Source organism: Phycodurus eques, chromosome 16 (genome assembly GCF_024500275.1).
Source record: "Phycodurus eques isolate BA_2022a chromosome 16, UOR_Pequ_1.1, whole genome shotgun sequence".
NCBI classification, from domain to species: domain Eukaryota; kingdom Metazoa; phylum Chordata; class Actinopteri; order Syngnathiformes; family Syngnathidae; genus Phycodurus; species Phycodurus eques.
The window spans coordinates 3,917,698-3,935,293 of NC_084540.1; the positions used below are offsets into that span (position 1 = coordinate 3,917,698).

The 17,596-nt window shown below is 43.7% G+C and overlaps 1 protein-coding gene across 3 annotated transcripts in view; it reads left to right on the forward strand.

The window, feature by feature from the left end:
- Positions 1-17,532, forward strand: part of si:dkey-119f1.1 (Structural maintenance of chromosomes protein 6-like) — a 43,714-nt gene extending 26,182 nt beyond the window's left edge. For 2 of the 3 annotated variants that reach the window (XM_061700982.1, XM_061700984.1), the window contains 12 exons: positions 70-184; positions 2,881-3,041; positions 3,129-3,264; positions 3,358-3,438; positions 3,511-3,681; positions 7,035-7,172; positions 7,249-7,394; positions 12,444-12,569; positions 12,646-12,751; positions 12,830-12,982; positions 13,050-13,147; positions 15,758-17,531. In XM_061700982.1, coding sequence (XP_061556966.1) covers positions 70-184; positions 2,881-3,041; positions 3,129-3,264; positions 3,358-3,438; positions 3,511-3,681; positions 7,035-7,172; positions 7,249-7,394; positions 12,444-12,569; positions 12,646-12,751; positions 12,830-12,982; positions 13,050-13,147; positions 15,758-15,845 — 1,519 coding nt within the window. In that variant the 3' untranslated portion in view covers positions 15,846-17,531. Of the gene's footprint in view, positions 1-69; positions 185-2,880; positions 3,042-3,128; positions 3,265-3,357; positions 3,439-3,510; positions 3,682-7,034; positions 7,173-7,248; positions 7,395-12,443; positions 12,570-12,645; positions 12,752-12,829; positions 12,983-13,049; positions 13,148-15,757 lie in introns of all 3 variants that reach the window. The other variant, XM_061700983.1, reaches the window with a different exon arrangement.
- Positions 17,533-17,596: the final 64 nt, after the last annotated feature.

Below are 17,596 nucleotides of genomic sequence, written 5' to 3' on the forward strand. Positions count from 1 at the left end.
GACCCGCTTTAGCTAGAATTGAACATGTTCAAATCCAGAGTTTAGGTTGACTTGATTTGTCTCTTCCAGGGCTTTGAACCACCCGGACTACCAGTCTGTGCTTCAAACTCTAGAAATTGAGGACACGGTTGTGGCCAATTGCCTGATCGATCAAAGGGGCATTGAGAACATTTTGCTCATCAAGGTAATAAATCCCCCCCAAGAAACCCACAATGCATCGCACAATTTGCCAAACCAAACATTCTATAAAATGAACGCAGACAACACGTTGGATGAGAGGTAAGCATGTCTGCCTCACAAGGTTCACAAGGAATGTGTGAATTTCAACTCCGGTCTTCCTGCATGGAGTTTGCCATGCTTGGCGTGGGTTTTCTCCAGCGTTCTCCCTCATTCCAAAAACATGCATGTTATGTACGTAGAAGACTCCAAATTGTCTAACTCTATAGAGTGGGACAGGCGGGTGAGCCTAAAGGGATACCCGCGCTATGGAAAGTAACTGGAGGGATGAAATGATACCACGCCTAAAGCAGGAGTGCGTAACCTAAATGGCCCTTATGCCCGCCATGTAATTCTAAAATAGAATAATAAAATCCCAGAGATATTGTTCCAAAATTCCCCAAAACATTGAATCCACCGTTGTTCCTAATAGTTAACAATAAGCCTTTGTTCTATCGTTTGATTATATTTTTTTCATAAATTTAGTTTGGGCCTCAGTGGACCTTGTAAAAACTCAAATGATAGGACTTATGTTCCTCACTCATGATGTAAATGCATTTTCAATGGAGGAAATAATTATTTGATCCCTCACTGATTTTATACGTTTGTTCGTCTTTGTTAGCGGGGTAATCTATAATTTTAATGGTAGGTGTATTTTAACAGGGAGAGACAGAATATCACAAAAAAATGTAGAAAATCACATAAAACGAAAGATTCAAATTATTTTGCAATTCATTGAGGGAAGTATTTGACCCCCTACCAAAACATTACTTGGAACTTGGTGGACGACCCTCTGTTGGCCAATACAGAGGTCAGACGTTTCTTGTAGTTGATCACCAGGTTTGCACAGATCTTGCGAGGAATTTTGGACCACTCTTTGGAGATCCTCCAAACCCTTAAGTTTTCAAGGCTATGCCTTGTTAACTTGAAGCTTCAGGTCCCTCCACAGATTTTTTATGGGATTTGGGTGGTTGACTGGTTAGCCCACTCAATTACCTTAATGTGCTTCTTCTTTAGCCACTCATTATACAATAAAGTTTATCAGTTTGAACATTAAATATCTTGTCTTTTATTGTATTCAATTAAATATAGGTTGAACATTATTTGCAAATCATTGTATTCTGTTTTTGTTTATGTTTAACACAACATCCCAACTTCATTGGAATTGGGGTTGTAAAACATGCAAACTTTTTTGACCAAGCCCCCGAAAATAATCTAGAAACGTTTGGAACCGGAATCAAAATGAGGGATCAGGAACCAGAATCGCTCATATTCAAACGATGCCTAGCCCTAGCTTTTATTTATGTTTAACACATCATCCTAACTTCTTTGGAGTTGGGGTTGTAGATTGGCAAACAAATATGCGCACTAGCATTTTACACAAACATTATTGAGTTATTGAACTCACCTTTTTGCATTTGCATATAATAATTGATAGGGAAATACAGCCAAATTGTGATAGCAAAGTAGACTGGACAGGCTATTAGATAGAAGAAATATAGTTTCACAGTTTATATGTTGCATTCAAGGGTCACCAACAAAACGGGGTGTCTCAAGTGCTAATGAAGAAACACTTAGTGGATTGAACCTAACATTAACACCAAGATTCCACTGGACTTTACACCGATCTGATCCGCGTGATCGGTGTCGGAGGATAATTAGCATTTTATGCTGATCGGCTTTGTTATAATTCCGCAATCCGATCAATAACGTCATTGATCGGCTCCACAAAAGACATTTACTCCGCGTCGCCATCGTGTACAGTATATTTGAATCCAAAACCTGGTTTATTTTTAGCCTAGTTGCGTGTCTTTTGACATAGTACTGTAAATATCTGACAGCCAATAAAGTTATAAATTAAAAAAAAAAAAAACATATCGGCTGTGTGGGACAGACAACACGTAATGCCCGGATCAGACAAGACAAATTTGGTCTTCATTATTGCACTGTAAGACTACTGCAATAAAATCTTGCATTCCGATACCACCGCATCACGTCTTTTACGATCACTGGGCTATATCTTGTCAACTCAAACGTGACTGGATACACTCGTTACCACGGCCACGACAACAATAATCGATCGTGTCGTGTGTATTATAAGAACAAAATGGGAAAAACATGTCCTGGTGGTCACCGGTGTTCGGGAGAGGACTTTAATTCAAGGCTTGCTTGAGGTATGTTCAAATACTTTTAATACGATACGGCTCGCAAGCAGGCAACAAAACGTAGCGTAGCAAGCTAGTGCTAGCACTAACGGTTGTACCAGCATTCTGTCGAATCATGCTTTTAAGTTTCGGTGTGTGTGTGAAGTAATGTAATTACAATAATTTAATTACAGTAAGTTAGCACCCATTATTTCTGTCATGTTGTAATGTTGGTTTACCTGACTGATTAGAATACATGACCTGACAAGATATTTTTAAAGAAACTCAGTATACAGTACACGTACAAGTATATACAGTAAATGAACAAGTCATTTAAATAGACACATTGCTCCATCTTGTGATCGGTTATCATTTTTTTTTAAACTCGGTGATCGGCCCCAAAAATCCTGATCGTGTAAAGCCTAGATTCCAACAGATGCCGAATGCCAAACTGCGACGATGTGATGTTCACTGGACCTAGCACTTATTGTTACTAGTTACTGCTGTTGCTCCTGTTTAGAATCGCGCTGAGGCATGTCGCGTGATGATGTCCGGACACCCGCCCCCCAACTGCCACCAGGCTTTCTCCAAGGACGGTGACCAGATCTTCACCAACCGCTGCTACGCCTCTGAGCAGACCCGAGCCAACTGCCTCTCGGGAGATGTGGAGGAGGACATCAGGTGTGAATCTCCAGGCGAAACGTCTGTGCTGTGTTAGGTGCGTAATAATCTGGGAGCGTTGTTGTCCTTTTATTTCCTGTTTCCCAGACACCTACAGAGAGAGCTGGAAACTCAACAAGCTCAGGCGTTGGGCTTGCAGCAACAAATGAGGAAGTTGGACGAGGACTTCAAACAAAACGAGAAGCTGGAGAAGGGAGCACACATGGAGATGAAGATTGCCAATGTATTGCTTCTCATTATTCTCATATTGAGATTTTTAGCAAATTTTTATTTGTTATACGAATTATAATTCATCACATCTACACATTTATTGCAGGACAGAGCCACAAAGCATCGACTGGAGCTGTCGGACCTCCAGAATCTGGAAGAGCCTCAGCTGGAAGACCTCAAGCCGCTGGTTTGTTACAAAGAGCGCTGTTCACTAGTTGGAGTGGAGTCCCTTCAGTCAGCACAACTGTAAACTTCACAGGAGGAGGACCTTCAGGAAATTGTCGACAAGATCTTGACAAACAGCAGGAAGTGTGAGGAGGCGCGAGCCCGGACATCTGAGCTCAAGGAGAACTACGACAGGGCAGAGAGAGAGTACAAGCAGCACAAGGAGCGCGTCAACACCATTGCCGAGGAGGCAGACGTGTTCAAGGTAAGGCCACCCGCACACCCGAGCCCGAGCTGGTGTGTGAAGTCGATATAGATATAGTCGGCTCGCCTCCACACCTGGCTTGGGCTCTGGTAACAGTTCTCTTGAAAGGGGTTGGACTCTCTTCCACTCTGAAATTGGCCAAGTGATAGGCGCCGAGCAGGTGTGGGTATACTTATTGCACCCCGGCTTGGCGCCTGTACATTAGGGTTCACCCCGATGGACGAGAGGGGAGTCTCCCTCCGCCTTCGGCTGGGGGGATAGATCCTGACTGTTGTTTGTGCCTATGCACCAAACAGCAGTTTGGAGTTCCCACCCTTTTTGGAGTCCTTGGAGGGGGAGCTGGAAAGCACTCCCGCTGGGGACGCCATCGTTTTGTTGGGGGACTTTAATGCTCATAACAGAGCTTCTGTTTTTTGATGGGTACCGGCTGGCCAAGCGGAATGCAACTTTGGTGGTCGTTGAGGCAAAAAGTCGAGCGTGGGAGGAGTTCAGTGAGGCCATGGAGGAAGACTTCCTGATGGCTTCGAGAAAATTCTGGTCTATCATCCGGTGTCTCAGGAGGGGGAAGCAGTTTACCATCAATTAAATATAGGTTGAACATGATTTACAAATCATTGTATTCTGTTTTTATTCATGTTTAACACAACGTCCCAACTTCATTGGAATTGGGGTTGTAAAACATGCAAACGTTTTTGACCCAGCCCCAAAGATAATCTAGAATCGTTTGGAACTGGAATCGCAATGAGGGATCAGGACCGTAATCGCTCATATTCAAACGATGCCTAACCCTAGTCGGGTGCACAATGAGCTGGGTGCCACCCGAAGGAAGGCACCTTGACAGTCTGATCCCTGGCTACAGAAACCTAGCTCTGAGGACGTGGAATGTGACTTCTCCGGCAGGGAAAGAGCCCAAACTGGTTTGGGAGGTTAAGAGAATCCAATAAGATATAGTTGGGCTCACCTCCACATACAGCTTGGGCTTTGCTACCAGTCCTTTTGAGAGGGGTTGGACTCTCTTCTACTCTGGAGTTGCCCACAGTGAGAGACAGTGACCAGGTGTGGGCATACTTACTGCCCCACAGCTCGGTGCCTTTACATTGGGGTTTACCCCGGTGGATGAGAGTGTAGCCTCCCTATGCGTTCAGGTGTGGGAATGAGTCCTGACCTTTGTTTGTGCTTATGCACCAAACAGTAGTTCAGAGTACCCAGCCTTTTCGGAGTCCTTGGAATGGGTGCTGAAGAGTGCTCCCGCTGGGGACTCCCTTGTTCCGCTGGGGTGCTTGGGTCACCTTGCCAATGGCTAATTCAAACAACACGAAGTAAATATTGCCCAGGTTCGAATCAAAATGGCCTGCGTCAAAGCTCAAAAGCCCTTCCTGACAAAGGTTAAAGTGAGCAGGCGCATTCTGCCGTGTGTGAATGGTGTTTAGTTTTTCCTCCGTTTTTTTTAAATGCATTAATCCGCCACCCAGCCCCTGTCAGTTAGGCTCACAGGCTTTCCTGGCTGCGGGGAGCAGCGCATTGGCGAAAACAGGACCCGATGCCGTTTGGTGCCGAATTGGAGCACGCATATTTATTGACGCGACTTACGTTGGAAGTGTCTATGGTCAACGTGTACTGCAATTCAAATTAACTCTTCATCAATGCATGTGTCGCACACATACATATCCAGGGGTTCCTGGGGGACTGGCATGGGGTCGGGGGGGTATGGGTGTCGGACCGGGTTTCAGCACATCTGTGCTGTTTGCTCACTTGAAAAATGGGTGGCTTCAAACAAAAGGTGCTCTGTCCTGCGTTGTTTAACACATCTAGATGTAAATACCATGAAATAAAAGCTTGAATTCTGAACTCTGATACAGTATTCATATTTTGCTCTGAAACTCAAATGTCTTCAGTACACAACACAAACAAAGAAATTTACCTTGCCGTTCCAATACTTTTCGTGGGGACTGTATTTTGCCAAACTTTTTCTACTATTTGGGTTGTAATAGTCTCTATGGTGCCTCAGTAAAGATTAAATATGAATTAAAATTGTCCATGCATTCCTGAGTTCCGGACGTTTTTTTCTGCCAAGAAGCCTGAAATCAAGTCATTCGAATTTCTCGAGCTTATCTACGTCACGAGCGAAGAGCTCCGCCTTCCCTTTCCGCTCCTGAGCCAGCGCTGCAAACATAACAAACACGTGCCCTCTCACAAGTGAGTCTTCGACACAGAGGCAACCAAGGCACCGCCCAAGCAGTCTACATGTGCTTTGTGCAGGCGCTCAACCATGTCCCTCAGGGAGTTCTGTGTGTGGTGCTTTAGGAATATGGGTTACCAGACTCCTTGATAAAGGCTGTTCGATCCCTGCACGACCAGTGTCAGAGCTTGGTCCGCATTGCCGGCAGTAAGTCTTTTTTTTTCCAATTAGGGTTGGACTCCTCTTATGCTGCCCTTTGTCACCGATTCTTTTCATTACCTTTATGGACAGAATTTCAGCACAGCCGAGGTGTTGAGGCGGTCCGGTTTCGTGACATTAGTCTTACTACTTTTTGCAGGTAATCTACAACTGTCATTGGAGCGGTTCGCAGCCAAGTGTGAAGTGGCTGGGATTAAAATCAGCACCTGCAAATCTGAGGCCACGGTTCTGAGTCGGAAAAGGTTCGGGGAAGAGATCCTGCCCCAAGTCGCGGAGTTCAATTATCTCGGGGTCTTGTTCACGAGTGAGGGAAGAATGGAGCGGAAGATCGACAGGCGGATTGTTGCAGTGTCTGCAGCAATATGGACTCTGTATTGGTCTGTGGTGGTGAAGAAGGAGCTGAGCCGAAAGGCAAAGCTCTCAATGTACCAGTCAATTTACGTTCCTACCCTCGCCTATGGTCACGAGCTGTGGGTCTTGACCGAAAGAACAAGATCGCATATACAAGTGGCTGAAATTAGTTTCCTCTGCCGGTTGTCCAGGCTTTCCTTTAGAGATAGGGTGAGAAGCTCCGTCATCCGTGAGGGATTCATAGTCAAGCTGGTGCTCCTCCCCATTGAGAGGAGCCAGATAAGGTGGCTCTGGCATGTGGTTAGGATGCCCCCTGGACGCCTCCCTGTTGAGGTGTTCTAGGAAGCACCAGGGACGACCCAGGACTCGCTTGAGAGACTACGTCTCTCAGCTAGCCTGGGAACGGCTCGGGATCCCCCCGGAAGAGCTGGACTATTGGCTGGGGAGAGGGAAGTCTGGACTTCCCTGCTTGAGCTGCTGCCCCCGTGACTCATCCTCACATAAGTGGAAGTAAATGGATGGATAGATGGACGAACCACTCTGTCACTTGTTCTGTGTTTGTGTTTGTCTGTGTGCCTTATTGTGATCATGTTTTGTAACATAGGAGGAGCTGACCAAGGTGGACGAGGATGTAATGAAGTGCAAGCATCATAAGAAGTACTACAACGACAAGCGCAGTGTTCATCTCCAAAGTATCCAGGAGCTGGAAGCTACTCTTCAGAGCAAGGAGCAGGAACTTCAGGTCTGCTGCTCAGAGGAGCCCACCATCAACGTTCAGGGAGGACTCAAGAGATTTTTCCTCTGCTGATTTTGCGCAGGCAAACATTTCCAAAGCCAGAGAGATCTGGCCCGAGCGCCTTGAGGTGGAGCGGACCGCCAGGAGCCTGGACACGGAGATTAGCCGCCTCAAGGTGAAGATCTCCACCCAGCAGGAGCAAGAGGGCGACCGTGGAGAGATCATCAGGTGTCTTTTAATGCCGAAATCTCAAATAACACATTGACAGCCATAGATCCATTTTCTTTAGTGACGGGTGATCTTGAGCCCATTCCAGCCTACTTTGGGCAAGAGGTGGGGTATACACTGGGCTTGTCACCAGCTAATCCCACGGCACATATATTGTAGACCAGGGGTAGGCCTGTCACAATAATTACTACGTCGACTTATCGTTCCATAACTAAAACGGACACGATAGTTTGTCGATAGAGATAGACAACGTCTGTCACTAGATATCTTGCTAGCTAGCTACAGTAGCTAGATCGATATCTTGCTAGCTAGCAACAGTAGTAGTGGGTACGGAATGTATTCAGACCCCCTTAAATTTTTTACTCTTATATTGCAGCCATTTGCTAAAATCATTTTTCATTTTTTTCCTTAATGTACACACAACACCCCACATTGACAGAATAAAAAGGGAATTGTTGAAATTTTTGCAGATTTATTAAAAAAGAAAAACTGAAATATCACACAGCCATATGTATGCAGACCCTTTGCTTGCAGGAATATTTTTCTTTCCTTGGCACAATTAATGACTAGTACCGAAAGCTTTTTTGTTAGATTTTTGTCATTTAGTCTTTTCTGCCATTATGTTTGCCTTCTGTCATTGTCTCTTGTGCCCCGCCGGCCCTCTCCCTCATTCTTCTTCCTCTGAGGGAGGGATGTTCATCTGAAGACATTGTTGCCCTGTACAGGGTGCCAATCCTCATTGGAGTTATCCAGAGTCTTGACGATCACACATAAACTGCACAAGACCCTCCCCCACCCATCCCCGTTAAAAAACGCCATTGATGTCTTTAAACCACACCATCATGTTCCCACCTCCGAACTTCACTGTTGGTATGGTGTTTTGAGGGTGATGTGCAGTGCCATTTCTCCTCCAAACATGGTGTGCATTATGGCATCCAAACAGTTAAATTTTTCTCTCATCAGACCAGATAATATTCTCCCAGCATTTAACTGGCTTGTCCAAATGTTGTTCAGCAAACTATAAATGAGCTTTGACATGCTTTTTTAATTTTCAGCAAAGGGGTCTTTCGTGGTGAGCGTGCATACAGTCCATGGCGGTGGAGTACATTACTCACTGTTGTGACAACAGCACCTGCTAATTCCAGGTCTTTTTGAAGCACTCCACAACTGGTCCTTGCCTCTTGGACAACTCCTCTGTCAGAAATCTTGCGAGGAGCACCTTATCGAGCCAAATTTATGGTGGTATGATTGGCTTTCCACTTACGTATTTTGGCCCCAACCGTGCTCACTGGAACGTTCATAAGCTTAGATACTGTATGCGCCTGTAACCAGTGCCATTGTTATATTTTGCAACAATTAGTTTGCGATGGTCTTGAGACAGCGCTCTGCTTTTACCCATCATGAAATGCGTCTTGACTCACACCTTTGCAATGAGACCTTTTTGTCGGCCAAATTAGGAATGAACCAGCTGATATTTACTTGCACTGAAAAGGGGCTGGACTGCTACTTGATTGAGAAATTTTAGGCATTGTCTTGGCTTTCAATGCCTTATTGCCCCTCACATTCTTCATGTGGTCAATACATTTTCACTGTGTCATTTCACATTTTTACACACAACTCTTTCAACCTGGAACAGGATTTTTTTGGGCACTTTCAGAGCGGCATGCACGACAACTAGCTTACAGGCAGGAGAAAAAGAAGGAGGTCTGTAAGCATCTCTGATGAGTATGATGTATTTTATTTGAAGTTTTTTTGTTTTTGTCATGTTATTGGCTAAATATTGATTATGAACTGGTGTACAGTGAACCCTCGCTACTTCGTGGTTTGACTATTGTGGATTCATGACTTTTGCAGATTTTTTTACAATGCAATTTTGCATGCCATTTTATTACAGCGTACGAACCCGCATTGTGTCCTAATTGACTTCGCTGATTTTTTACAGTGCAATTCTGCATGCTTTTTTTTTTTTTTTTTTTTTTTTTTTTTTTTTTTTTATAAAGCTGTATCTTTGTCTGTTTATAAGAATCTTCTCGCCCAGAAGAAAAAAAGAACGGCAACACCTACCTATAACTATGTTCTTCTCTGTCTGCGTCAGGACGAAGAGGTCAGAGGAAGCGTGAAAATACACGCGAGTGACAATAATTCCTTATGTTTCCAACCTCATACGTTGTTCATTAAAATGTAATTTTTTATAAATATTTTCATCATTATTAATCAGAAAATGTTTACATTTTTATTTTATAACAAATGTTTGGGACTTTAAACAGGTTTTGACCTTTGTTTCGTTATACAATAATATTAACAATAATAATGTACTTATTTTTCTTAAAGATTTTAACTTTGAGCGTGTTTAAACAGATGTGAGAAAATGTTAATGGTGAGGTTTACAGCCTTAAAACAGTATAATAATTGTAAAAAATATATTGTTTCCTACTTCCGATTTCACCTATTGCGGCTTATTTCGGAACGTAACCCCCACGATAAACGAGGGAACACTGTATTGTAGTGTATACACTACAACCTATGTAGCGGTTTGGAGTTGTTTGAAGGTGATGTATTGGCTTTGTGGCTTTAGTAGTAATAGTATTCATCCTCAAAATATGCAAAATGCCCGTCTCTTCTTTAATGCCACACATAGTTATATCGCGTTTTTGTACATTACTTTACGGTGTGATGGTGCAATGCCAATAGTCAGTGTTCTTTAGAATTGAAAGTGAATAGTTCTTAAAAAAGATGTACTTGAATTATGCGCTATAAAATCATTATATCAGATGCATAAAAAAACAGCTATTGTTTATCATGATAGTTTTTGCGAAAATATATCGTCCTAAAAAATTGCTATTGTGGCAAGCTGAAACATTATATTGAGAGAACGCAAGAGCAATAGATAACACAAATATAGCTATATATATCTGCAATATAGCGGGACCTTGAAGCAACAACCGTCATATAGCAGAGGATTGCTGTATCTGTACTCTGTGATAAATTGCAGGGATTCATTGTTCGTTGTTCCAGGGCTGGGACTCAATGTTTCCAGACATGTGCATCCTGGGACTCACATAGTCTCAAGTGTAAAATGATCTCTGCCTATGAACCGAAACGAAAGGTTCGGACAATTACAGTGTCTTGAAAAAGTATTGGGCCATCCATACATCCATTTTCTTCCGCTTATCTGGGGTCGGGTCGTGGGGGCAGAGGCTTTAGCGTGGAAGCCCAGACTTCCCACTCCCCAGCTACTTCCTCCAGCTCTTCCGAGGGGATCCCGAGACGTTTCCAGGCCAGCCGAGAGACCTAGTCTCTCCGGCGTATCCTGGGTCGTCCCCGGGGTCTTTTCCAGGTGGGATGTGCCCGGAACACCTCATCAGGTAGGCGTCCAGGAGACATCCTAAACAGATGCCCGAGCCACCTCATCTGGCTCCTGTCAATGTAGAGGAGCAGCGGCTCTATTCTGAGCCCCTCCTGGATGACCGAGCTTCTCACCCTCTCTATGGGAGAGCCCGGACACCCTGCGGAGGAAACTCATTTTGGCCGCTTATATCCGGGATCTTGTTCTTTCGGTCACGACCCATAGCTCGTGACCATAGGTGAGGGTGGGAACATAGATCGACCAGTAAATAGAGAGCTTCACCTTTCGGCTGAGCTCCTTCTTCACCACAGCAGACCGATACAAAGTCCGCATCCCTGCAGACGCTGCACCGATCCGCTTGTCGATCTCCCGTTCCATTCTTCCCTCACCCATGAACAAGACCCCATGATATTTGAACTACTCCACTTGGGGCAGGATCTCATCCCTGACCCGGAGAGGGCACTCCACCCTTTTCCGACCTAGGACCATGTTGTCATATTTGGAGGTGCTGATTTTCATCCCAGCCGCTTCACACTCGGCTGCGAAACGCTCCAGTGAGAGTTGGAGATCACGGCTTGATGAAGCCAACAGAACCACATCATATCTAAAAGGCAAAGATGCAATACTGAGGCCACCAAACCGGACCCCCTTTACGCCTCGCGATGTTGCAGAGGTGTGTTTCTCCCAATTACGGCCGTCCAGGTCTCACTGTCATTGCCCCACATGAGCATTGACGTCCCCCAGCAGAACGATGCAGTCCACAGCGGGAGCATTCTCCGGCAACCCCTCCAAGGATACATGAAGGCTGTGTACTCTGAACTGCTGTTTGGTGCATAGGCACAAACAACAGTCAGGACGCGTCCCTCCACAAGAAGGCGGAGGCTGGCAACCCTCTCGTCCACCGGGGTGAACCCCAATGTACAGGCGACGAGCCGGGGGTCAATAAGTATACCCACACCTGCTCGGCGCCTCTCACCGTGGAAGAGAGTCCATCCCCTCTCAAGAGGACTGGTACCAGAGCCCAAGCCGTGCATGGAGGCAAGCCCAACTGTATCTAGTCGGAACTTGTCGACCGCACACACCAGCTCAGACTCCTTCCCTGCCAGAGACGTGACATTCCACGTCTCCAGAGCAAGTTTCTGGAGCCGGGGATCGGATCGCCAAAGTCCCCCATCACAGAGGTTTTTGGAACTATGCTTTGTCTGGTCCCTCAACGAGGACCTGTTTGCCATGGGTGACCCTACCAGGGGTGCGAAGCCCCAGACAAATTAGCTCCTACGATCATTGGAACACACAAACCTCTCCACCACGATAAGGTGACGTCTCAAGGAGGGGAAGTATTGGCCCCAGTTTCAAATTCTAAGATGTTTGCATAGTTTCCCTACTAATCCCTAAGATCATCCACCAAATGTAAATAGACAAATATATACCAAGTGAATTTAAATTTAGATTTGACTTGCCAGTATGCTGAAAGACTTGCAACTCGAGTTGGACTTCAACAGCAATGACTTGTGACTTCACTTGGACTTGAACCCATTGACTTGAAAAGACTATTTTGATCATAGCAATTAGAAACCAACACTTTGGAGCTTTCGCTTCCTATCGCTATATGTGGAATTTACTGCTGACAAAATACTGAAAGTCTTACTGATTATTATCTCGACCACTGTGTTTTATTTATTTTTTAAACATGACCATTGCAGAGAATACCGTGATGCCTTGGCGAAGTACAAAAACACAGCGCAGCAGATGAAGAACCTCAACATGTTCATCAAAAGCCTTGACAGGGTTATGAATCAAAGACTTAAAGTTTTTGCTGACCTCAGGAGGTAAGCGAGGCAAAGCAGTTGAGTGTCTTTCGCGAGTATTGCGACTTTCAAACTCTCTGCACCTCCTTGTCTTCAGGTTCCTGTCAGCGCGTTGTAAATATTTCTTCAACAGCATGCTGGCGCAGAGGGGCTACAAGGGAAACATGATCTTCGATCACAAGAACGAGACCCTCACCATCTCCGTGAGAGCATCCCCCATTGCGTTGTTTTTGGCAGCTGGCGTGACGACTGAGGCCTTAACATGCTCTCTCGCCCAACAGGTGCAGCCGGGAAGAGGAAGCGAGAGTGACAGTATCAACATGCGCTCGCTGTCGGGCGGTGAGCGGTCCTTCTCCACCGTGTGCTTTGTTCTCTCACTGTGGGCCACCACTGAGGCGCCCTTCCGTGCCCTGGATGAGTTCGATGTTTACATGGTAAGCAGAGGTTTGTTTCTATGCCCAAAAATTAGTGTCTTGACATGTGGCGTGATGTTGAAATTAGGACATGGTGAATCGGAGGATCTCCCTCGATATGATACTGCAAGTGGCTGAGGGACAGCGCGACCGGCAGTTTATCTTCCTCACACCACTGAGCATGAGGTATTTAATCAATGGTATCTAGTTTTCACGTGGCTAAATAAAGCTCATAAAACGATCATAAAGCTCCCAACCATGCATCTAGCATGTAAACAATCGTGAACCAATGTTACATAAACGACTGTATTCAGAAGTTGAATTACAGTATTTAACACAACAAACTACCTTCACATGAGGCTCAATCAATAGTACTAGCTAGCATACTAGCCTTATCACGCTAGCATAAAGTCATGAAAATAAAATGCGATCTTTTTTCCTGAAAAATTCGTTAATCGTAAATTTTGTTTTTTGTGGTAATACAACTTTATTCTCATATTTGTAGTTGTTTTTTGTAAAAAAAAGAAACAAAACCATCCATCCATCCATTTTCTTAACCGCTTATCCTCACTAGGGTCATCGGCTGCTGGAGCCTATCCCAGCTATCTTCGGGCGGGAGGCGGGGCACACCCTGAACCGGTTCGCGAGCCAATCGTAGGGCACATAGAAACAAACAACTATTCGCACTCACACCTACGGGCAATTTAGAGTCTTCACTCAACCTAACACGCATGTTTTTGGGATGTGGAAAGAAACTGGAGTGACTAAAAAAACCCACCCAGGCACAGGGGGAACATGCAAACGCCACACAGGCGAGGCCGGATTCGAACCCGGTCCTCAGAACTGTGAGGCAGATGTGTTAACCAGTCGTTGATTTTAAAAATACTGGTGCCTTGAGGTAAGAGTTTAATTTGTTCCGTGACTACGCCCGTAACTCAAAACACTCGTATCTCAGATAATCTGTTCCCAAAGAAACAAATGGAAATGTCACTAATCTGTTTGTTCTAGCCTCACCAAAAACCCAATGTAATGTTTTATTTTTATTAAGTAAAATGACACTGTAATATTTTACATTATAAATATGGTCATGACATATTCCAGTAAAATGTAAACAAACAAATTTGCCTCTCTTTTTTTTTTTTTTTTTTGTTGAAAATCAATGGACTTTATGCTGCTCCTTCTGGTGTGCGTGTTTTGGACACCTTATAATACATTATAATACAAACATTTGGATACACACAGAGACGGTCACAACTAAGCTCAGTAAGATGCAGTAATTGTCATTTTCCCCAGAGGATACAGATTATGCCTGTGAGTGTTATATTGTCTGTCTACATATGTTGCTCACCCGTTTGTGTTCAAACAGCCGTTGCTTGTAACCCGGCTTTACACGATCAGGATTTTTGGGGCCGATCACAGAGTTTAAAAAACGATTTCCCAATCACCGATCCGATCACAAGATGGCGCAATGTGTCTATTTAAATGACTTGTTCATTTGCTGTATATGCTTGTGTACTGCATACTGATTATCTTCAAATGTATTTTCCATTCAGGTCATGTATTCTAATCAGTCAGGTCAAACCAACATTACAACATGACCCAAAACAATGGGTGCTAACTTATTGTAATTAAATTACTTCACACACACCAAAATATTCGGGCATGATTCGACAGAACGGTGGAATGTTTACGTACAACCGTTAGTGCTAGCACTAGCTTGCTAGGCTACATAACGTTTTGTTGCCTGCTTGCGAGCCGTATTGTATTAATAGTACGTGAATATACCTCAAGCAATCCTTGAATCAAAGTCGAACACGGGCACACGTTTTTCCCCATTTTGTTTTTATAATACACAAGGCCCGATCCATTGTTGTTGTCGCCGCCATGGTAAGGAGTGCATCCGGTCGCGTTTGTGTTGACAAGATAAAGCCCAATGATTATAAAAGATGCGATGTGGTGGTACCGGAATATAAGATTTTCTTGCAGTAGTTTGACATAGTGCAATCGTGAAAGTCAAAATTTTTCTTGTAGTCTTATCCACGCATTACGTGTTGTCTCTCTCAGATGTGTTGTCTGTCCCAGATCGTTGACATTTAAAAAAAAAAAATAATAATAATAATAACTTTATTGGTTGTCAGATATTTACAGACACGCGACAAGGCTAAAAATAAACTAGCTTTTGGATTAAAATATACTGTACACGATGGCGACGCGGAGTCAATGTCTTTTGTGGAGTCGATCAATGTCATCGATCGGATCGGCGAATTATGACATTAAAGCCGATCAGTATAAAGTGCTAATTATTGGCTGATACTAATCAAGCCTATCTACCTATCTTAACGTTGCCACACAGGTGGCATTAGTTAGCCCATCTATGGTTTTTTGTATTATTTGATAGCATTAAGTAAGTGGACTTTCGTAAGGTAGAACTATGTGGTTGTTTCAAATACATGTTTAATTTTCTCTCTTTTTATGTTTAACAGTAAACTTCAGCCGGGAGTGGCATTTCTCCTTTTTGAAAAAATTGTTAAACTATCTGCCAAACTGCTGTTTGTGGTGAAATGAGTCACGTTCCCTGCCACCAAACAGCACTTTCCTGCGAATTTTTGCTTGTACTCAAAGCAAAGAAAACCAACAACAACGAAAAAAATTGGGCGAACAATGGCTCGTTTCTCAAAAAACTCAGTCGGGTCACTCGTGTCACAGTGCACCACTATATTATTCTCATGATGATTTTTTTCTCACAAATTGTTCATTCTCATAAAAACATTGTACATCTTTCTCCTCCACTTTCAGTTCTCTTCCAGAAACTGATCAAATCACAATCCTGCGTCTCAATGATCCGCAAAGAGGCCAAGAAAACCAAGATGAAGATAAGTCCTAGTGCAAAAGTTATACCGTTGGGCTTTTGTTAAAGTATTTCTGTTCAATGTTTGTTGACCGAAAAGTTGTATTTTAAAAGGTTGTATTTCATATTTTATTCTGGGCACATAATAAATGTAAAGACTTTCACATTCTGCAGTTGATGTTTGTCTATTGCTGATGTGTTTGTCTATTGCTGACATTTGTTTGAATTAGCATTATTAATCAATAATGCTAATTCAGGGGCATATGCTCCCGTACGCTTAATTCAGAAAAGGCTCTACGCTTTTCTGACTGCGGCCATTCTCTGGGTGGCGTAACGCTGAAATGGGCACGTTCCCTCTGATATCTGGCCGAGCGCCTATTCTCCCAAAGACTTAAGCACATTTCGGTATCTGCAATTCTGAGGCTGTCGTAAGACTGAGGCTGTCACGTGCTCCGGGAACGTGAAACATCATATTGCACATTTTGATCCCGTTAACTGCTCTCTTGCTCCGCAAATCGGTGACGACCTAGCCAGCGAGACACCTGGCTCATTCACAGACTGCCCAACGACCGTAATGTGTCCCTAACACATTACGCCGATGGCTGAACGTCAACATAATATTTCACATTAATTGGCGGGGAAAAAGTTCATTCTTTTTCTTTTCACCTGCGACAAGCGGCTTGTAGTTGGTCTGGAAGCGCCCCTCATAAAAAACTGCAGTCATCTTAATGGTGCCATGATGCGTTACAGTTTAAATAATTTGTTTTTATGGTATCTACTGTATATCGTCAGTCGTGGAGCCGTTCTTGTAATAATTTTGACCACACGGGGTGAGATCTTGAGAGGAGCCCCAGGTGGTCTTGTATGTCTTCCATTTTCTAATAATTGCTCCCACAGTGGATTTCTTCACACCAAGCTGCTTACCTATTGCAGCTTCAGTTTTCCCAGCCTGGTGCAGGTCTACAATTTAGTTTCTGGTGTCCTTTGACAGTTCTTTGGTCTTGGCCATAGTGGAGTTTGGAGTGTGATTGTTTGAGGTTGTAGACAGGTGTCTTTTATACTGATAACAAGTTCAAACAGGTGCCATTAATACGAGTAACGAGTGGAGGACAGAGGAGCTTCTTAAAGATGAAGTTACAGGCCTGTGAGAGCCATAAATCTTGCTTGTTTATAGGTGATAATAATTTGAATAAAATTCTTTAAAAATCTGATAATGGGATTTTCTGTATCTTTTTTCTTCTCATTTTGTCTCTCATAGGTGAGGTATACCTATGATGAAAATGACATGCCTCTCATCTTTTTAAGTGGGAGAACTTGCACAATTGGTGGCTGACTAAATACTTCTTTGCCCCACTGTAACAAAAAAATACTCTCACTGCTTTAGTCCAATTTGACTGCAGTTAAACCTTATTAATTTGATTATTTCAAGCAGATTTCATACGATAAGGATAGAAATGTGATTTAAATCCTTTGAGTTAATGTACAAGATGTTGATAATTTGTTTGGTCGTCAGTGTTGTTGTCTCCCCCTGCTGCACACCACAAACACAGCCTCACTTTGCTTGTCCATCAAGTTTGACTGAAAATTATCTCAGCCCAAATCAACTTTATTTATCAATTACTGTAAAAACAACCACAGCTGGAACAAAGTGTTGTAAATAATTTAAATGTGATTGTCAGCAAGCACACTCAACTAGTGAGTGTGTGTGTGTGTGTGTGTGTGTGTGTGTGTGTGTGTGTCTATATACAACCCCAATTCCAATGAAGTTGGGACGTTGTGTTAAACAT